Below are 16876 nucleotides of genomic sequence, written 5' to 3' on the forward strand. Positions count from 1 at the left end.
TTTGCAACTACAGCTTCAGAGTTCCACTCCAGAATTTGTATGTTAACAAGATTCTCAGATGAGTCCTATGTTTATTAACCTTCTGGAACCCCTGGTTTTCTGACTCAGGGTATAACGCTTGAGGGGAACTTTTCATGTAGAAAGAAGGGGTAGACACAGACAAAAATATTAAAGCAGAATGCCTCTCCAATGAGGCTGGTTGCTCTTGGGAGTGGGGACTATGCCTTATACAGTTCTGTGTCCCCAGAGCCTGGTCCTTGGAATTGCTGAGTGTGTGTGTATGTGTGTGCGCGCGTGCTTGGTCATGTCCAACTCTTTTCGACACCATGGGCTGTAGCCAGGCTCCCCTGTCCATGGAATTTTCCAGGCAAGAATACTGGAGTAGGTTGCCATTTTCTTCTCCAGGGGATCTTCCCCACCCAGGGATCAAACTCTTGTCTCCTACATCTCCTGCAGGGGGGTTCTTTATCACTGTGCCACCTGGGAAGCCCTGGAATTGCTTATTAATATATGTTAAATGAATGAACCAATGTCCAGGGTCACCTAGTTTGTGGCAGAGTTAGGGCTGTTTATCTCCTGTATCTGCTCAGCGCTTTACAATTTATTAAATGGCTTTGTTTCCATTTGTTTTTTGTATGGGAAACAGCCATGTGTTAGGACCCTCTGCAAGTGAGGGAACTGAGGCTCAAAGAGTTCAATGATTTTCCAAAGTTACACAGCTATAAGAAGAGGAGCCTGCAATATGCATTAGACTCCAATTCTATTAATAACTCCATTGTTATGAATTAGAATAAGATAAATATGACTTAAAAATTGCAGCATAGTTGATATACAACATTGTATTAGTTTCAAGTGTACAGTTTAGTGATTTGATACTTTTATAATTATACTCCAAAGTTATTATAAAATATTGGCTATATTCCTTGTGTACAGCTATTGTTCAGTTGCTAAGTCGTGTCCTGACTCTTTGCGACCCCACGGATTGTAGCCCTCCAGGCTCCTCTGTCCATAGGATTTCCCAGGCAAGAATACTGGAGTGGGTTGCCATTTCCCTCTCAAGGAGATCTTCCCTAACCAAGGACTGAACCACAGGTTCTTGCCTCTCCTGCTTGGCAGTCAGATTCTTCACCTGGGAAGCCCTGTGTTGACATTATATCCTTGTAATTTATTTTTTACTCCGTAGTTTGTACCTCTTAATCCCTTCACCTATTTTTGTCCCTCTCCTCTTAATCTCACTTTTATTCTGAAGTCAGAATTCCCAGCTTTGGTATTTTTCAGGTCTGATCTCCCTTGTGCCTCACTTTCCTTTTGATAGTATAACAGTACCCATCTCATGGAGTTGTAAAGATTAGTCAAGCACTTATCATAATAAGTGCTCAGGAAATATTAGTTTCCCAACTGTTCCCATTTTTCCTTCCAGGAAGCCTAACCCTGTGGCCTTTAGGTTCTGGCGGGCACAGTACTCTCCCTCTCAAGGTCTCCCGCCTGATTTTGCTCCTCTGGGTGAGCGTCCCTCAACTTTCCAGCCAGCTGCCCGTGATAAGAGTCGGTATTTTCCTCTGGGCGATTCACAGTTAATTAGGTACTTCCATGAACGTGGCTTATTTTGGGTTTTTCGAGTGCTGAGAGTGAGTGGGAGACTATGCTGGGGAATTCGGAACTGGGAAAACAGCAGTCTCACAGGAAACAAAACAAAACAAAAAAAGCCGCTCTGACTCTTAACTAGGGGTCAGCCCTGCGGACGTGTCGGCACCGTTCCCTCTGCCGCCGCTAGGCGGCGCGCCAGGACGCCGGAAGTTTATCCCAGAACAGCGCGTGCGTCCTTCTTCTCCATTGTGCTTCCGTTTACTGTCTTTGAGCTTTGCATTGCCGTTTGTCCCATGCGGCTACCCGTACGCATCCGAATCTAGCCCGGGAACTAAGAGTCAGAGGAGCGGGGCTCTGGGAGTTTGCTGATTCGGGACGTCCTCGGGACCGGCAAGATGTGCTCCCTGGGGTTGTTCCCTCCTCCGCCACCTAGGGGACAAATCACCCTATACGAGCACAATAACGAACTGGTGACAGGCAGTAGCTGTGAGAGTCCGCCTCCCGACTTCCGGGGCCAGGTGGTCGGGGCGAGGAGGGAGGGAACCTTTAGGCATGGGGGGCGGTGTCGGAGGGTATGTGAGAGCAGAGGCAGCGTGAGGGGAGGGGGCGCGTCGCTGTCCCCAGACTGGAGGATTGGAAACAACCTCTCCCAGGGTGGAGATGAATAGAAGAAATGGAATGTATTTTAGTGCTGGGATTGGAGGATGAGGGATGCTGAGGATCTGTAGGGCGGGCCTTGCGGGGATGGAGAGAGTGGGGGCGAATCTAGGGGATGTGACTGTGCAGGAGGACTTCTGAAAAGTTGGAGACAGTATCTGGGACAACTGGGAAGGCCCAACCTGGGGAGTTTTTCCCCCGAGGTTTTCCTGGCGAGGAAAAGGAAGAGAAATGGACGTTTATTGAGCGTTTGCATGGAAGAAGGAGGCTCTGAGTAAAATGTTCTCCACAAATGTTTTAATAATGTGATTTAATAATCACAGCATCTCTATGAAATATTATTCTGGTTTTATCGGTAAGGAAGATAAGACTTGTTTCCCAGTTCCACAAGTGTTTCTTTTGTGGAAATGGGAAACGGGGGTTCAGTAGAGATCTGGGAAGGAGAACTCACTCACTGTCATACCTCTCATTTCTGGCTATAGTGGATCAATCTTCCTGTCCTAAACCTGACTAAGGATCCCTTGAAGACCCCTGGAAGGCTGGACCATGGCACAAGAACTGCCTTCATCCACCACCGGGAGCAAGTGTGGAAGAGATGCATCAACATTTGGTGAGATTTGGCAAAGGGTCTCCTGGGCCACTGGTCTGCAGATCCTGGAGGCAGTGAGGTCACCACCTCTCTGCCCTGGGCTTCCTGGCTCTCTCTAGCTCAGAGCTATCTGTCATTCACCACAACAAATTATCAGTCCTTTTTGTGGAACTCAAGGCTGCGCAATGGTAGTTCCGTTTCATCTCCAATGACTTGCTTTCCTTTCTGGTTTAATTATGTAAACTTGCTCCCTCATGTCATTATCACTTTCTGAGCCTTTACCTGAAGCTCAGAAAGGATAGGTATAAGGTTGCAGTGAATAATCTCATACATGGGTCATGCATTTTGTAGGTGTAGGAGTGAAACCTGGATTCAGTTCCTGGCTGCGCCGCTTCTTAGCTGTGTGACCTTGAGCAAGTTACTTAATCACTCTGTTCCTCAGTTTCTTCATCTGTAAAATGAAACCTGTCTTACAAGGTTCTAGTGATGATTAAATGAGTGAAACACATGTTAATCCCTTCAAGAGTTAGCCATGATTAGTATTACCCTCAGCATTGTATGTAGGGGTTCAAAGCGTATGTTCATTTTTAATTTCACTAGCTGTTGCCATATGGTTCTCTAAGTTGTGCATGTTTATAGACCCACCAGCAGTGAGATAACTATGCTCCAATAAAAACCTAAAAATGAAACAAAGCCAAAAAAGTGTATGAGAGTGCCTGTTTTCTAACACTTGTGCTATCAAACTTTGATATTTGATTTTGCATAACAGTTGCATTTGCATGTCTCCTTGAGTGAAGCTAAACATCAGGTCATGGTCTGAAAACCCATTCAGTCCTAGATTCTTTCTCGATTTCTGCCTCTATCGAGCTGCTGCTTCTCTTCCTGCTGTCTTTTTTTTTTTTCTTTTTTAATGTTTATTTGGCTGCTCTGGGTTCTAGTTGTGCAGGATCTTACATCTTCTTTGTGGCATTCGAGATCTTTTAGTTGCGCAGCGGGTTCTAGTTCCCTGACCAGGGATTGAACTCCGGCCCCCTGCGTTGGGAATATGGGGTCTTAGCCACTGGATCACCAGGGAAGTTGCTTCCTGCTGTCTTTTATATGAATAGCTATTGTTTTGTTTTTTTTTTTAAGTTCTGATTGTTTATTTTACTTTTGGCTGCGCTGAGTCTTCAGCCACTGTGCGGGGGCTATCTCTAGTTGTGGCAAGCAGGGATTACTCTTTGTTGTGGGGTGCTAGGGCTTCTCATTGCAGTGGTTTCTTGTTTCACAGAGCATTGGCCCTAGGCATTCAGACTTCAGTAGTTTTGTTGCATGGGCTTAGTTGCTCTGTGGTATGTGGGATCTTCCCAGCGCAGGGGTCAGACCTGTGCCCCCGCATTGGCAGGTGGAGTCTTAATGCTCGACCACGAGGGAAGCCCCCTCAGTTCAGTCACTCAGTTGTGTCCAATTCTTTGTGACCCCATGGACTGCAGCATGCCAGGCTTCCCTATCCATCACCAACTTCCAGAGCTTGCTCAAACTCATGTGCATCGAGTCAGTGTTGCCATCCAACCATCTCGTCCTCTGTCATTCCCTTCTCCTCCTGTCTTCAATCTTTCCCAGCATCAGGACCTTTTCCAATGAGTCAGTTCTTCGCATCAGGTGGCCAAAGTATCGGAGTTTCAGCTTCAGCATCAGTCCTTCCAATGAACATTCAGGACTGATTTCCTTCAGGATAGACTGGTTGTATCTCCTTGCAGTCCAAGGGACTCTCAAGAGTCTTCTCCAACACCACAGTTCAAAAGCATCAATTCTTCAGTGCTCAGTCTTTTTTATGATCCAACTCTCACATCCATACATGACTACTGGAAAAACCATAGCTTTGACTAGATAGACCTTTGTGGGCAAAGTAATATCTCTGGTTTTTAATAAGCTATCTAAGCTTGTCATAGCTTTTCTTCCAAGGAGCAAACGTCTTTTAATTTCATGGCTGCAGTCACCACCTGCAGTGATTTTGGAGCCCAAAAGAATAAAGTCTGTCACTGTTTCCATTGTTTCCCCATCTATTTGCCTTGAAATGATGGGACTGGATGCCATGATCTTAGTTTTTTGAATGTTGAGTTTTAAGCCAGCTTTTTCACTCTCCTCTTTCACTTTCATCAAGAGGCTCTTTAGTTCTTCACTTTCTGCCATAATGGTGGTGTCATCTGCATATCTGAGATTATTGATATTTTTCCTGGCAATCTTGATTCCAGCTTGTGCTTCATCCAGCCCTGCATTTCACATGATGTACTCTGCATATAAGTTAAATAAACAGGGTGACGATACACAGCCTTATCGTACTCCTTTCCCAATTTGGAACTAGTCTGTTGTTCCATGTCCTGTTCTAACTGCTGCTTCTTGACCTGCATACAGATTTCTCAGGAGGCAGGTCACATGGTCTGGTATTCCCATCTCTTGAAGAATTTTCCACAGTTTGTCGTGATCCACACAGTCAAAGGCTTTGGCATAGTCAATAAAGCAGAAATAGATGTTTTTCTGGAACTCTTGCTTTTTTGATGATCCAGTGGATGTTGGCAATTTGATCTCTGGTTTCCTCTGCCTTTTCTAAATCCAGCTTGAACATCTAGAAGTTCATGGTTCACATACTGTTGAAGCCTGACTTAGAGAATTTTGAGCATTACTTTGCTAGCATGTGAAATGAGTGTGATTGTGTGGTAGTTTGAACATTCTTTGGCATTGCCTTTCTTTGGGATTGGAATGAAAACTGACCTTTTCTAGTCCTGTGTCCACTGCTGAGTTTTCCAAATTTGCTGGTATATTGAGTGCAGCACTTTCACAGCATCATCTTTTCGGATTTGAAATAGCTTAGCTGGAATTTTATCACCTCCACTAGCTTTGTTTGTAGTGATGCTTCCTAAGGCCCACTTGACTTCGCATTCCAGGATGTCTTGCTCTAGGTGAGTGATCACACTATCGTGGTTATTTGGGTCATGAAGATCTTTTTTGTATAGTTCTGTGTATTCTTGCCACCTCTTCTTAATATCTTCTGCTTCTGTTAGGTCCATACCATTTCTGTCCTTTATTGTGCCCATTTTTGCATGAAATATTCCCTTGATATCTCTAATTTTCTTGGAGAAGAGATCTCTAGTCTTTCCCATTCTATTGTTTTCCTCTATTTCTTTGCCTTGATCACTGAGGAAGGCTTTCTTATCTATCTTTGTTGTTCTTTGGAACTCTGCATTCAGATGGGTATATCTTTCCTTTTCTCCTTTGCCTTTAGCTTCTCTTGTTTTCTCAGCTATGTGTAAGGCCTCCTCAGACAACCATTTTGCCTTTTTGCATTTCTATTTTTTGGGGATGGTCTTGACCACTGCCTCCTGTACAGTGTCACAAACCTCCATCCATAGTTCTTCAGGCACTCTGTCTATCAGATCTAATCCCTTGAATCTATTTGTCACTTCCACTGTATAATGTAAGGGATTTGATTTAGGTTATTCCTGAATGGTCTAGTGGTTTTCCCTATCTTCAAGTCTGAATTTTCCAATAAGGAGTTCATGATCTGAGCCACTATCAGCTCCCCGTCTTGTTTTTGCTGACTGTATAGAGCCTCTCCATCTTTGGCTGCAAAGAATATAATCAGTCTGATTTCGGTTTTGATCATCTTGTGATGTACATGTGTAGAGTCTTCTCTTGTGTTGTTGGAAGAGGGTGTTTGCTATGACCAGTGCGTTTTCTTGGCAAAACTCGGTTATCCTTTGCCCTGCTTCATTTTGTACTCCAAGACCAAATTTCCCTGTTATTCCAGGTATCATTTGACGTCCTACTTTTGCATTCCAGTCCCCTTTGATGAAAAGGACATCTTTTTTGGGTGTTAGTTCTAGAAGGTCTTGTAGGTCTTCATAGGACTGTTCAACTTCAGCTTCTTCAGTATTACTGGTCAGGGCATAGACTTCGATTACTGTGATATTGAATGGTTTGCCTTGGAAACGAACAGAGATCATTCTGTCATTTTTAAGATTGCACCCAAGTACTGCATTTCAGACTCTTTTGTTGACTGTGAGGGCTACTCCATTTCTTCTAAGGGATTCTTGACCACAGTAGCAGATATATTGGTCATCTGAATTAAATTTGCCCATTCCAGTCCATTTTAGTTCGCTGATTCCTAAAATGTCAATCAGTGTTCACTTTCGCCATCTCCTGTTTGACCACTTCCAATTTGCCTTGATTCATGGACCTAACATTCCAGGTTCCTATACAATACTGTTTTTTACAGCATTGGACTTCACTTCCACCACCAGTCACATTCACAACTGGGCGTTGTTTTTGTTTTGACAGCAGGGAAGCCCTCTGCTGTCTTTTAAATGTTGATGTCCTGAACTGGACTTGCACCACACCTTGGTGTTCACTTGTCTGTTCAGCACCCTCAGTCAGATATTCTACAGGCTTCACACACTCAGCACGTTCAAAATCAATCTCTTTGTTTTCCTCTGCCAGTGTCTTCTTTGTGTTTTTCGTCTCAAGGAATGCCCTTCCTAGTCATATAAGAATAAGTGGTTTGAATGTAGGCTTTGGGACAGACAGACAGATTGAATCCTGACTCTGCTTTTTCCTACCTAGTTCACCTTTGATAATCAGCCTTTCACACTCCCTGTTCTCATCTAAAAATGCAGATGATAACAGTCCCTATTGTGTAGGGTTGTGATAATAGCTAACTTAGATGTTGCGTGTGAAGCTGTAGCCCAGCCCTGGCACAGTGTAATCAGTGTTGGATGCTATAATTATCATCTAGGTGTTTCCCTTGATATTACTCTTTACCTTACTAATGTGGAATTAGTCCTCCAATCCTGTCCGTTCTACTTCCTCAAGCTCTTAGACCTGTCCTCTTTTCTCAACCCCCAGTGGTTCAGGCCACTTTGGCCTTTCTTCTAGATTCCTGAAGTAGCTTCTTAACCTATTTCTTTCTCTCCATTCTTGTCTCCCTCTAATCTGCAGTCAGACCGATCTTTCTAAAATGCCAGTGTGATCAGTTTATTCCTTAACTGAAACTCCTTCAGTGGCTTTCCATTCATTGTCTTCCGGCAAGTCCTGACTCCTTGATCTGCACACAAAGCCCTGACAGACCTCTGAGCCTTAGTTGTCTCATTGAGGAAATGGGTAGAATGAAAGGACAATATAAAGTGTTTGACATACAGTTGCCACTCATTAAATGGAAGTGCTCTTATTTATTTTTTAAATATTTATTTATATATTCCTCACTTGGCTGCACCAGGTCTTTGTTGCAGCATGCAGGATCTTATAATTGCAACATGTGGGATCTAGTTCCCTGACCAGAGATCAAACCTGGGCCCCTTGCATTGGGAGCGTGGAGTCTTATATACTGGGCCACCAGGGAAGTCCCTGATCTTATTCTGAGTACATGTTTATTGAATGAATGAATGAATGAATGAATGGAGGAACTTAAGAGGGGAGGCTGAAGGGATCAAAGCTATCTAACTCACAGTTCCCTCTCCTCTTCAGGCGTGATGTAGGCCTTTTCGGGGTGCTGAATGAAATTGCAAATTCAGAGGAAGAGGGTAAGTGTGTTTACCTCCAGCCTTTTCTAGTTTTGTGGTTACCATCTCCCCTCCATATTCTCGGTAATTCATCCCAATACCTGTTGGCACAGCGCCTTTCCCTTCAGCCCTGTATTCCTGGCCCAGTTGCCTCCACTGGTGCTATCTTCTTTCACCTCTACCTACCCCTCATGCCGCAGAGTGTGTGTCCAGATCACTTGTTGGGTGGAAGAGCCTGGAGAATGCTTGCTCTTGCTCAGCCCTCACCTAGGAGGGTGCCCAGTGAGAGCCCTGTGAACGGTTTAATCACGGCTGCTTCCTCAATCCCACAGTGTTTGAGTGGGTGAAGACGGCATCCAGCTGGGCCCTGGCACTCTGTCGATGGGCCTCCTCCCTCCATGGGTCCCTGTTTCCCCATCTGTCTGTAAGTTTGGCTTCTGCCGCTGGCCCTCCCTGCTACTACTTCTCTACCCCTACCATTTTCTGTGCCTTAAGGTCAGGCTGTGATGGGAAGACAGCAGAGGGCGGGAATGGTCCAGCTCCCCGTGGGAGCTTTGAGGGGATAAGGTCCCTTTGTCCCAGTGCATCCTCTGTCTGCTTTGTTATTACAGCTTAGGAGTGAAGATCTGATTGCTGAATTTGCTCAAGTCACAAATTGGTGAGTGTACCGGCTCTGGGGCTTTTGTTGGAAGGAAGTCCTGAACCTTGAAACTTCTTTTGGGGAGAGGGAAAACAAGGCAGAGACTCCTCCCACCCCTTCCCTAACTGTTCCCCATGTTTTTGCTCCTTCTACCTCACAATAAAGAAAGAAACTGCAAAAAATGGTTAACGGTCTCATGTGGAAGGCAACCTGAGCCCTGGGCCCAGGTATGGTGAGGTGCAGTTGGGACTCTTCACTCTCACTCCTGCCCCAGGTCCAGCTGCTGCTTGCGGGTCTTTGCATGGCACCCCCACACCAACAAGTTTGCCGTGGCTCTGTTGGATGACTCAGTCCGCGTGTATAATGCCAACAGGTATGTGTGGCACACTGGGTGAGCTCTGACTCTTTAAGTCTCCATCTCTTAGTCCCCAGTTCCTTTTCCAGCTCTGGTGCCCGGGGAGTCCTGTAGTTCCTGAGCCCTGTCCGATGGCTCTTTTCAGAATTGGGGTCAGGGAGGCCCCACAACTGGATGCATCCTCTTTCTAAACCCAGCCTTTATCCTGTCCTCTGTCCCACCGTACCCCCAGGCACTGGATGATCTGCTTTGCTTTCTTCTTTGGATGTCTGTCCTCAATTACACTCAGGTCCCCTGCACTTTAGTGTCCCTGCTTTGACTCTGTCCCCTCCCATTTCACCCCAGCACTATAGTCCCCTCCCTGAAGCACCGGCTGCAGCGCAATGTGGCGGCCCTGGCCTGGAAGCCCCTCAGTGCCTCTGTCTTGGCTGTGGCCTGCCAGAGCTGCATTCTCATCTGGACTCTGGATCCCACGTCCTTGTCTACCCGGTGAGTCCCAGCAGTCTCTTACCTTGGCCCAAGGCATGGGTTGGTGAGGAGGTCTGGGAGGAAAAGTTCTTCATCCTCACAGCACTTCCCATGGCTACGGGAGAAGCAGACCTAAGGCCAAGGTGGAGGTTCTGCGAAGCAGTCATCTAGAGAAAGGGACAGAACTAGGGGCTTCTGGGATTGTGGGGAGTGTGCACCTGTGGATCATGAAGTGGAAAGAAAGTCTCTTTGAGAGGACTGCCATGTGTAAGTTTAACAGAAGGGAGAAAGGCAATTAATATAGATATGGAATTAATATGGATTTGAGCTGAAACCAGTGAAAATGGAAAAAGAATCCCCACAAGAACTAACTAAATATAAAACCAGAAACTGGTTCTTTAAATTTTGAATAAAGATTTTGGCTCGCTTTATTAAGTAAGGCAAAAGAGAAAATCAAAGTATACTATTTTCAGAATGGGAAAAGAGAACCATGAATATGGAAGAAAATAGAATTATTAGAGAGTATTTTATACATTTAGACCAGCACATTTGAAAATCTAAGGAAATGTTTGATTTTCTACCAAATGTGTGTTACCAAAGTGGATGAGTTGTACCACTAAAAAAGATGCCAGACTGAGATGATTTTATGATAGTTTGTCTAATTGTCAGAGAAAAGATAATCTCCATGTTATTTGAACTAATCCAGATCATAGAAAAATTTGGAAAGCCTCCTGATTTGTTTCTTCCTTTTAATAAACTTTATATGGATGTAATTTTAGATTTTTGGAAAAGCTGCAAAGATAATATAGAGGGTTTGGCCATACCTTCACACCATTTCCCCCATTGTTAACATCTGATATTACCATGTTACATCTGTCAAAACTAAGAAACTGACATTTGAATGTTGTTATTAACTAAACTCTAGACTTTGTTCACATTTCACCAGTTTTCCCATTAATGTCCTCTTTCTGTCCCACCCTGATTTGTTTTTTGTAAAGTTAAGTGTGCCCCTAAAACTGAAACCTGACAATAGGTAGTATAATAAAATATTTGAGTACTGATTTTAAAATCCTAAATAAAAGACTACCAAATAGAATCCAAAAGCATATTTAAAAAAAAAAATTTAACCTACTGGAATTTTCCAGAAATTAGAAACTATTTATCATTAGGACATATATTGCTAAGTCGCTTCAGTTGTGTCCGACTCTGTATGACCCCATAGATGGTAGCCCACCAGGTTCCTCCATCCCTGGGATTCTCCAGGCAAGAACACTGGAGTGGGTTGCCATTTCCTTCTCCAATGCATGCATGCATGCATGCTAAGTCGCTTCAGTCGTGTCTGACTCTGTGCGACCCCATAGACAGCAGCCCACCAGGCTCCTCCGTCCACAGGATTCTCTAGGCAAGAATACTGGAGTGGGGTGCCATTTCCTTCTCCAAGGACATATATTAAAATGACTTATTACATTGGCAATTTAAGGGAGAAAAATGTTTGTATCAATAAATGCCCTTGAATAAGTCAACATCCTGCTGAATACATAAAGTAAATAGGAATACAAAGAGACGACCTAAACATCAAGTATATACTCAAAATCAATGGCTGCCATATTAAACCTGAAATAGGAAATACTAAAAGTTTTTCCAGTAATGTCAAGGTAAAGACAGAGGTATCATTGCCACTGTGTTAATCAACAGTATTTTCGGATGTTCTTGTGAGTACAGGAAGACAAGAAAAGGGAAGGTGGTAAAGTCTTGAGAAAGAAGATAAAATTAATTTTTATTTGGAGATACGATTTTACACCTAGATAAAACAAGAGATTCAACTAAAAGAAACCTGTTTAATCTGGTAAAAAGTATAAGTAGTATGGTAATTGGATCCAGGAAACTGAAAAGGTCATAGCTTTCCTTTGTACCAATAAGAATCAGCTGAGAAATTGTGATGAAAAATATGTTCTATTACAACAGGTCCAATAATTACTATAGGTTACTAGGAATAAATTGTTAAATTTATTTAATGTTAGACATCTAAAGAAAGTGGTTGAATGTTAAAGGAAGAAAGAAAGTGAAGTCGCTCAGTTGTGTCCCAGCTCTTTGCAACACCATGGACTGTAGCCTGCCAGGCTCCTCCGTCCATGGGATTTTCCAGGCAAGAATACTGGAATGGATTGCCATTTCCTTCTCCAGGAGATCTTCCTGATCCAGGGATTGAACCCAGGTCTCCCACATTGTAGGCAGACGCTTTACCGTCTGAGCCACCAGGGAAGTCAATATTAAACAAGAATATTAAACAAGAGCTTAATTAATGATGGGACATGCTGTATTCCTGGAGAGGAAAATTTAATCATAAAGATGTCAAGTTAAATGTATTTCCGGTTAGCATTCTACTGAATTGTTTGTTTTTGTGAACTGGACAAAATGGTATTTAGAGTTTTTATGAAAGAATAAATGTGGAAGGATAGCCACGAGAAGTTTGAAAAGGAAGCATATTGAGAGGAGACTTGCCTCTAGGTATCGAAATGTTTTATGAAGTTACAGTAATACAAAGTTATTGTCATCAGACAAACAGAACAATGTATCAAAACAACATTAAGGAACAGATTTAGGAATTTATGGAAATTTAATATATGATGAATTTGGCTTGCATTGCAATAGACAAGTTCAGATTTCTTTTTGTTTTAGTGGTTTTGACATAATTGGCTATCCATTTAGAAAATGATAAAGTTCTGCCTTGCTTCACATTTTATATACAAATAAATTCCAAGCCGATAAAAAAACTAAGTGTAAAAATACATAATTAAAAGGACTAGAAAAATAGGATTTTTTTTTGCCCATTCAGAATGACAGTATTATTAAAATTGAAATGTTTGATAACATCCATTATTAGCAAGAGAAGGAAAAATGGCATAGTGTGGTACAAAGTTTTCTTTTTTGAAAATTATTTTATTTATTTTGGCTGCACTGGGTCTTTGTTGCTGTATGTGGGCTTTCTCTAGGTGCAGTCAGCAGGGGCTACTCTCTAGTTGCAATGTGCGGGCTTCTCATTGCAGGGGCTTCTCTTATTGAGGAGTACAGGCTTCAGGGAACATAAGCTTCAGTAGTTGTGGCACATGGGCTCAGTAGTTTCGGCTCCCGGGGTCTAGAGCTCTGGCTCAGTCGTTATGGTGCACTGGCCTGTGGAATCTTCCCAGACCAGGGATCGAACTGGTATCCCCTGCATTGTGAGGCAGATTCTTAACCACTGGATCACCAGGGAAGCCCCACAAACTTTTCAGAAAATAATTTGTTGGCATCTTTTGAAAGGTGCAAGTCTTTTTTAACCCACAATTCCATTTTAATACTGTATTCTACACAAATAATGACATGAGTACATAAAGATATAAAGAATACTTTTGCAGTACTAATTTGTAATAAAAAAACCACCACCAACTGAAATGTCTGTGGAGGCACGACTGAATAAAGTATAGTTCATCTATTCAGTGGAATACAGTGAGGCCACTGAAAAGAATGAGATGGATCTCTGTAAACTGATGTATTGTAAAATCAAGAGAGTAACTTGTAGACTGGTGACCTAAGACCTCATTAGAGCTAAAGGTGGGTGTATAGTTGGGAGGAAAAGGGACAGAGTGGCATTAATTCAGATAGTAGCCTGCACTTTTTGAGCCAAGTATGTCGCTCTGGAGATTGAGAGCCGACTGACACAGCTGGCGTCCTCAGTTAGTTCCCAGCCTAGTTGGGGAGGTCGCCACATGCGCCATCTTTGATGAGCAGAAAACGAGGCAGAGCACCGAGGAGGGAAGGTAATTGTGACAAGGAAACACAGAGAGACAGGTTTGGGAGCACAGGATGAGTTCTGAGGAGTGGCAGATAAGAGATTGGAACTGTGAGGTGATGTCATGGGTTATCCTGGCCTCCAGGCAGGATGGTCCTGTGGAGAGAAGGTTCTCATCTAGAGCAGCGCATGCATCTCCCCAGCCCAGCACCATCTAGCTTTACTTGTCACAAGTTCTTGTCTCTTTCGGACTTCCCTGGTGGCTCAATGGTAAAGAATCTGCCTGCCAATGCAGCAGACATGGGTTCAATACCTGATCCAGGAAGATTCCCACATTCTTCAGAGCAACTAAGCTTGGGAGCCACACCTATTGAGCCTGTGCTCTAGAGCCCAGGAACCACAACTACTGAGCCCACGCGCCCTAGAGCCTGGGCTCAGCCCGCAACAAGAGAAGCCATTGCAACAAGAAGCCCGTGCACTGCAACTAGAGAAAAAACCCACACAGCCACAAGGATCCAGCACAGCCAATAAATAAATGAATAATAATAATGATGAAGTTCTTGTCTATTTCAGGTTTACTCCCTTTCACCCTTTCTGGACCTCCTGGTAGTGATTGCCCTTGCCTCCGTCTGGTTTTCCTTTGACTTCCATGATTCTTATTCCTGAACTCAGAGGGGCCAAAGGGATTGGGCAGTTTTAGCAGGAGGAGGCAAGGGAATAGAAGCACAAGGCTTTCTTCTCGTCTTCTGACCCCACACCGTGTTTCCCTTCTGCAGACCCTCTTCTGGCTGTGCCCAGGTGCTCTCTCACCCTGGGCACGCCCCTGTTACCAGCTTGGCTTGGGCCCCTAGTGGGGGGCGGCTGCTCTCAGCTTCCCCCGTGGACGCTGCCATCCTGGTGAGTTGGTCCCCATGCCTCTTGGGGTCACTTCAGCCATACCTCTCAGACTTGAGGGAAGAGGTGCCTTTGCCTGGTGGTGGGAAGTACGCTGGGGGAGGAGAGGAATAGTTATCCATTCAGTCTTAAACTTATCCAAGGTGCAGCACCAGCCCTGCTCCTCAGATGTAAAATTCTGCTTGCTGTTTCCTCCTGTTTGAACCCTTTCCCACTTCCTCCCCTCTCTGGTTCTTTGTACCTCAGGGAAGGGGGTCTGTGGGCTGTTGGGGATACTGTCTCTCTCTCTCTCCCCTGCCGTCTCTCCTAGGTATGGGATGTCTCAACAGAGACCTGTGTTCCCCTTCCCTGGTTTCGGGGAGGTGGGGTTACGAACCTGCTCTGGTCCCCAGATGGCAGCAAAGTCTTGGCTACCACTCCTTCAGCTGTCTTTCGGTGAGTGTGGGGAGAGCGAGAGTGGGCAAGAAGGAAGTGGAGAAACAGACTAGGCTCCTGGAACTTCCAGCTGCACAGCCTCCTGTCCCCATTCCCATTCACCTGAACCTGGGACTGACAGGCAGGGAGCTCCGAGCCGTGACACCTGGAACTCTAAGCTGTGGCCTGCTTCTCTCTGGCACAGAGTCTGGGAGGCCCAGATGTGGACTTGCGAGCGGTGGCCTACCCTCTCAGGGCGATGCCAGGTAGGAGGGAGTGTGTGGTGCAGGAGCTGGGGAAGTTGGCTCTACTTCCCCAGGCGTGTCCCCCTACCTCCTCTACTTCTCTTCCTCCTGTGCGTCCTTCCTGTATTCCCATAGACCACCCTTTTCCTGCCCTTTGCTCCCTGACCCCAGACTGGCTGCTGGAGCCCCAGTGGAAACCGCCTGCTGTTCACTGTGTTGGGGGAACCGCTTATTTACTCCTTGTCATTCCCAGAACGTTGTGGTGAGTCAGGGGCAACACTTTCGGATGCACAATAGCTGGGGTAGTCGGAGGGAGGAAAGAGCCATCTGGAGTATGCTGCTCTGAAGGAAAAAGGGAAGTAAAGAAGCTCGGAAGACTTGAGAGGCGTTGATGCCTGTGATGGAAAGGAGACGGGGGACCGGGGGAGGGGGGACCTTTTCCTATACTTAAGAGCACCTGCTGTGATCCACAGGTGAGGGAAAGGGGTATGTTGGAGGTGCCAAGTCCGCTACGATAGTGGCAGATCTGTCTGAGACCACCATACAGACGCCGGATGGCGAAGAGAGGTAAGCTGGGTGGGTGAGGAAGGGGTGGTGAGACAAAGCTGGGAGGGACCATGCAGAGCCCCTCAACATGCTGTTCTGACTCGTAGACTTGGGGGAGAGGCTCACTCCATGGTCTGGGACCCAAGTGGGGAGCGGCTGGCTGTGCTCATGAAAGGTGAGAGGTGGAGAGGAAGGCCTCTGTTGAGGATGCACCATCTTCCCATTAATCAAGTGTATCCATGTCCTGGCAGCAGTTCTGCTGTACCCCTGCCCTGGGATTCGGCCTCCAGAGTTCCTATCCCTCCTCCATCTCTTATAGGCAATCCTCGGGTCCAGAATGGGAAACCAGTTATCCTCCTTTTTCGCACTCGAAACAGCCCCGTGTTTGAGCTACTTCCTTGGTAAGTGCTGGATTCCTTATTGGCCCTCCTATACCAAACCCACATCTCACTATACCTGCCTTCTGCCTCCAGCTGCCTGCTCACCTCCTCTTCTTTGTCTAGCGGCATTATCCAGGGGGAGCCAGGAGCCCAGGCCCAGCTCATCACTTTCCATCCTTCCTTCAACAAAGGAGCGCTGCTCAGTGTGGTGAGTAGGCCAGCTGCTGGGCTGCAGGAGCGGGGAGGAGCTGAGGGCCATGGCTGCTGGGTGGCTCTGCTGTAAATACCCCTTCTTTGGGCCCAGGCTGATTGACTTTGCTTCCCTCTCTCTCTGCAGTGCTGGTCCACAGGCCGGATCACCCACATCCCTCTGTACTTTGTCAATGCCCAGTTTCCACGCTTTAGCCCAGTGCTTGGCCGACCCCAAGAGCCCCCCGCTGGGGGTGGAGGCTCTATTCATGATTTACCCCTGTTTACTGAGACATCCCCAACCTCTGCCCCTTGGGACCCTCTCCCAGGGCCACCCCCTGCGCGGCCCCACTCCCCTCACTCCCACTTTCAATAATAAAAGTGTCCTTTCTTGTTTTCCACTTAATTATGAGACTCTCTCTTTTCCAATGAGTTGCACTGGGGTGCACTGAAGGAAAAAAAAGGCATGGACTTTGGGTTTAGATCTTGGCTCTTTCATTTTTTAGTCACTCCTTGTGAATCTGGTCGTTATTTACCCTTAAGAACTGGATAGTTTACAAATGATTTGAAAGCAAAACTGAGAAAATACCTAGCACCAGCTCTGGCACA

General features: G+C 45.4%; 1 protein-coding gene across 5 annotated transcripts; it reads left to right on the top strand.

Annotated features, from left to right (window-relative positions):
* Window positions 1-1892: 1892 nt before the first annotated feature.
* On the top strand, window positions 1893-16673 carry AAAS (aladin WD repeat nucleoporin). 5 transcript variants are annotated; one of them, XM_081596020.1, is made up of 16 exons: window positions 1893-2159; window positions 2727-2854; window positions 8333-8388; window positions 8700-8791; window positions 8979-9025; window positions 9282-9380; window positions 9708-9851; window positions 14376-14496; window positions 14804-14928; window positions 15113-15173; window positions 15324-15414; window positions 15626-15719; window positions 15806-15873; window positions 16018-16099; window positions 16202-16286; window positions 16416-16673. In XM_081596020.1, exons 1-16 carry the CDS (start codon window positions 1983-1985, stop codon window positions 16641-16643), a joined length of 1698 nt encoding a protein of 565 aa, XP_081452146.1. In that variant the 5' UTR covers window positions 1893-1982; the 3' UTR covers window positions 16644-16673. The 5 variants fall into 5 exon arrangements, with proteins under 5 accessions (XP_081452146.1, XP_081452145.1, XP_081452147.1 ...); XM_081596019.1 differs by having other exon boundaries at window positions 1893-2105; window positions 15050-15173; XM_081596021.1 differs by having other exon boundaries at window positions 1893-2105; window positions 16172-16286.
* Window positions 16674-16876: the final 203 nt, after the last annotated feature.

This window comes from Giraffa tippelskirchi, chromosome 4 (genome assembly GCF_054371585.1).
Source record: "Giraffa tippelskirchi isolate mGirTip1 chromosome 4, T2T-mGirTip1v1.2.pri, whole genome shotgun sequence".
In the NCBI taxonomy this organism is placed as follows: domain Eukaryota; kingdom Metazoa; phylum Chordata; class Mammalia; order Artiodactyla; family Giraffidae; genus Giraffa; species Giraffa tippelskirchi.

Excerpts from the sequence above, each read along its gene's own strand:
- AAAS (XM_081596019.1), top strand. The coding sequence starts at position 1,983 with ATGTGCTCCCTGGGGTTGTTCCCTCCTCCGCCACCTAGGGGACAAATC. Across the intron at positions 2,106-2,726 it reads CTCCCGACTTCCGGGGCCAG|TGGATCAATCTTCCTGTCCT; the intron begins GTGGTCGGGGCG and ends TTCTGGCTATAG. Across the intron at positions 15,174-15,323 it reads CCCTCTCAGGGCGATGCCAG|ACTGGCTGCTGGAGCCCCAG; the intron begins GTAGGAGGGAGT and ends CCCTGACCCCAG.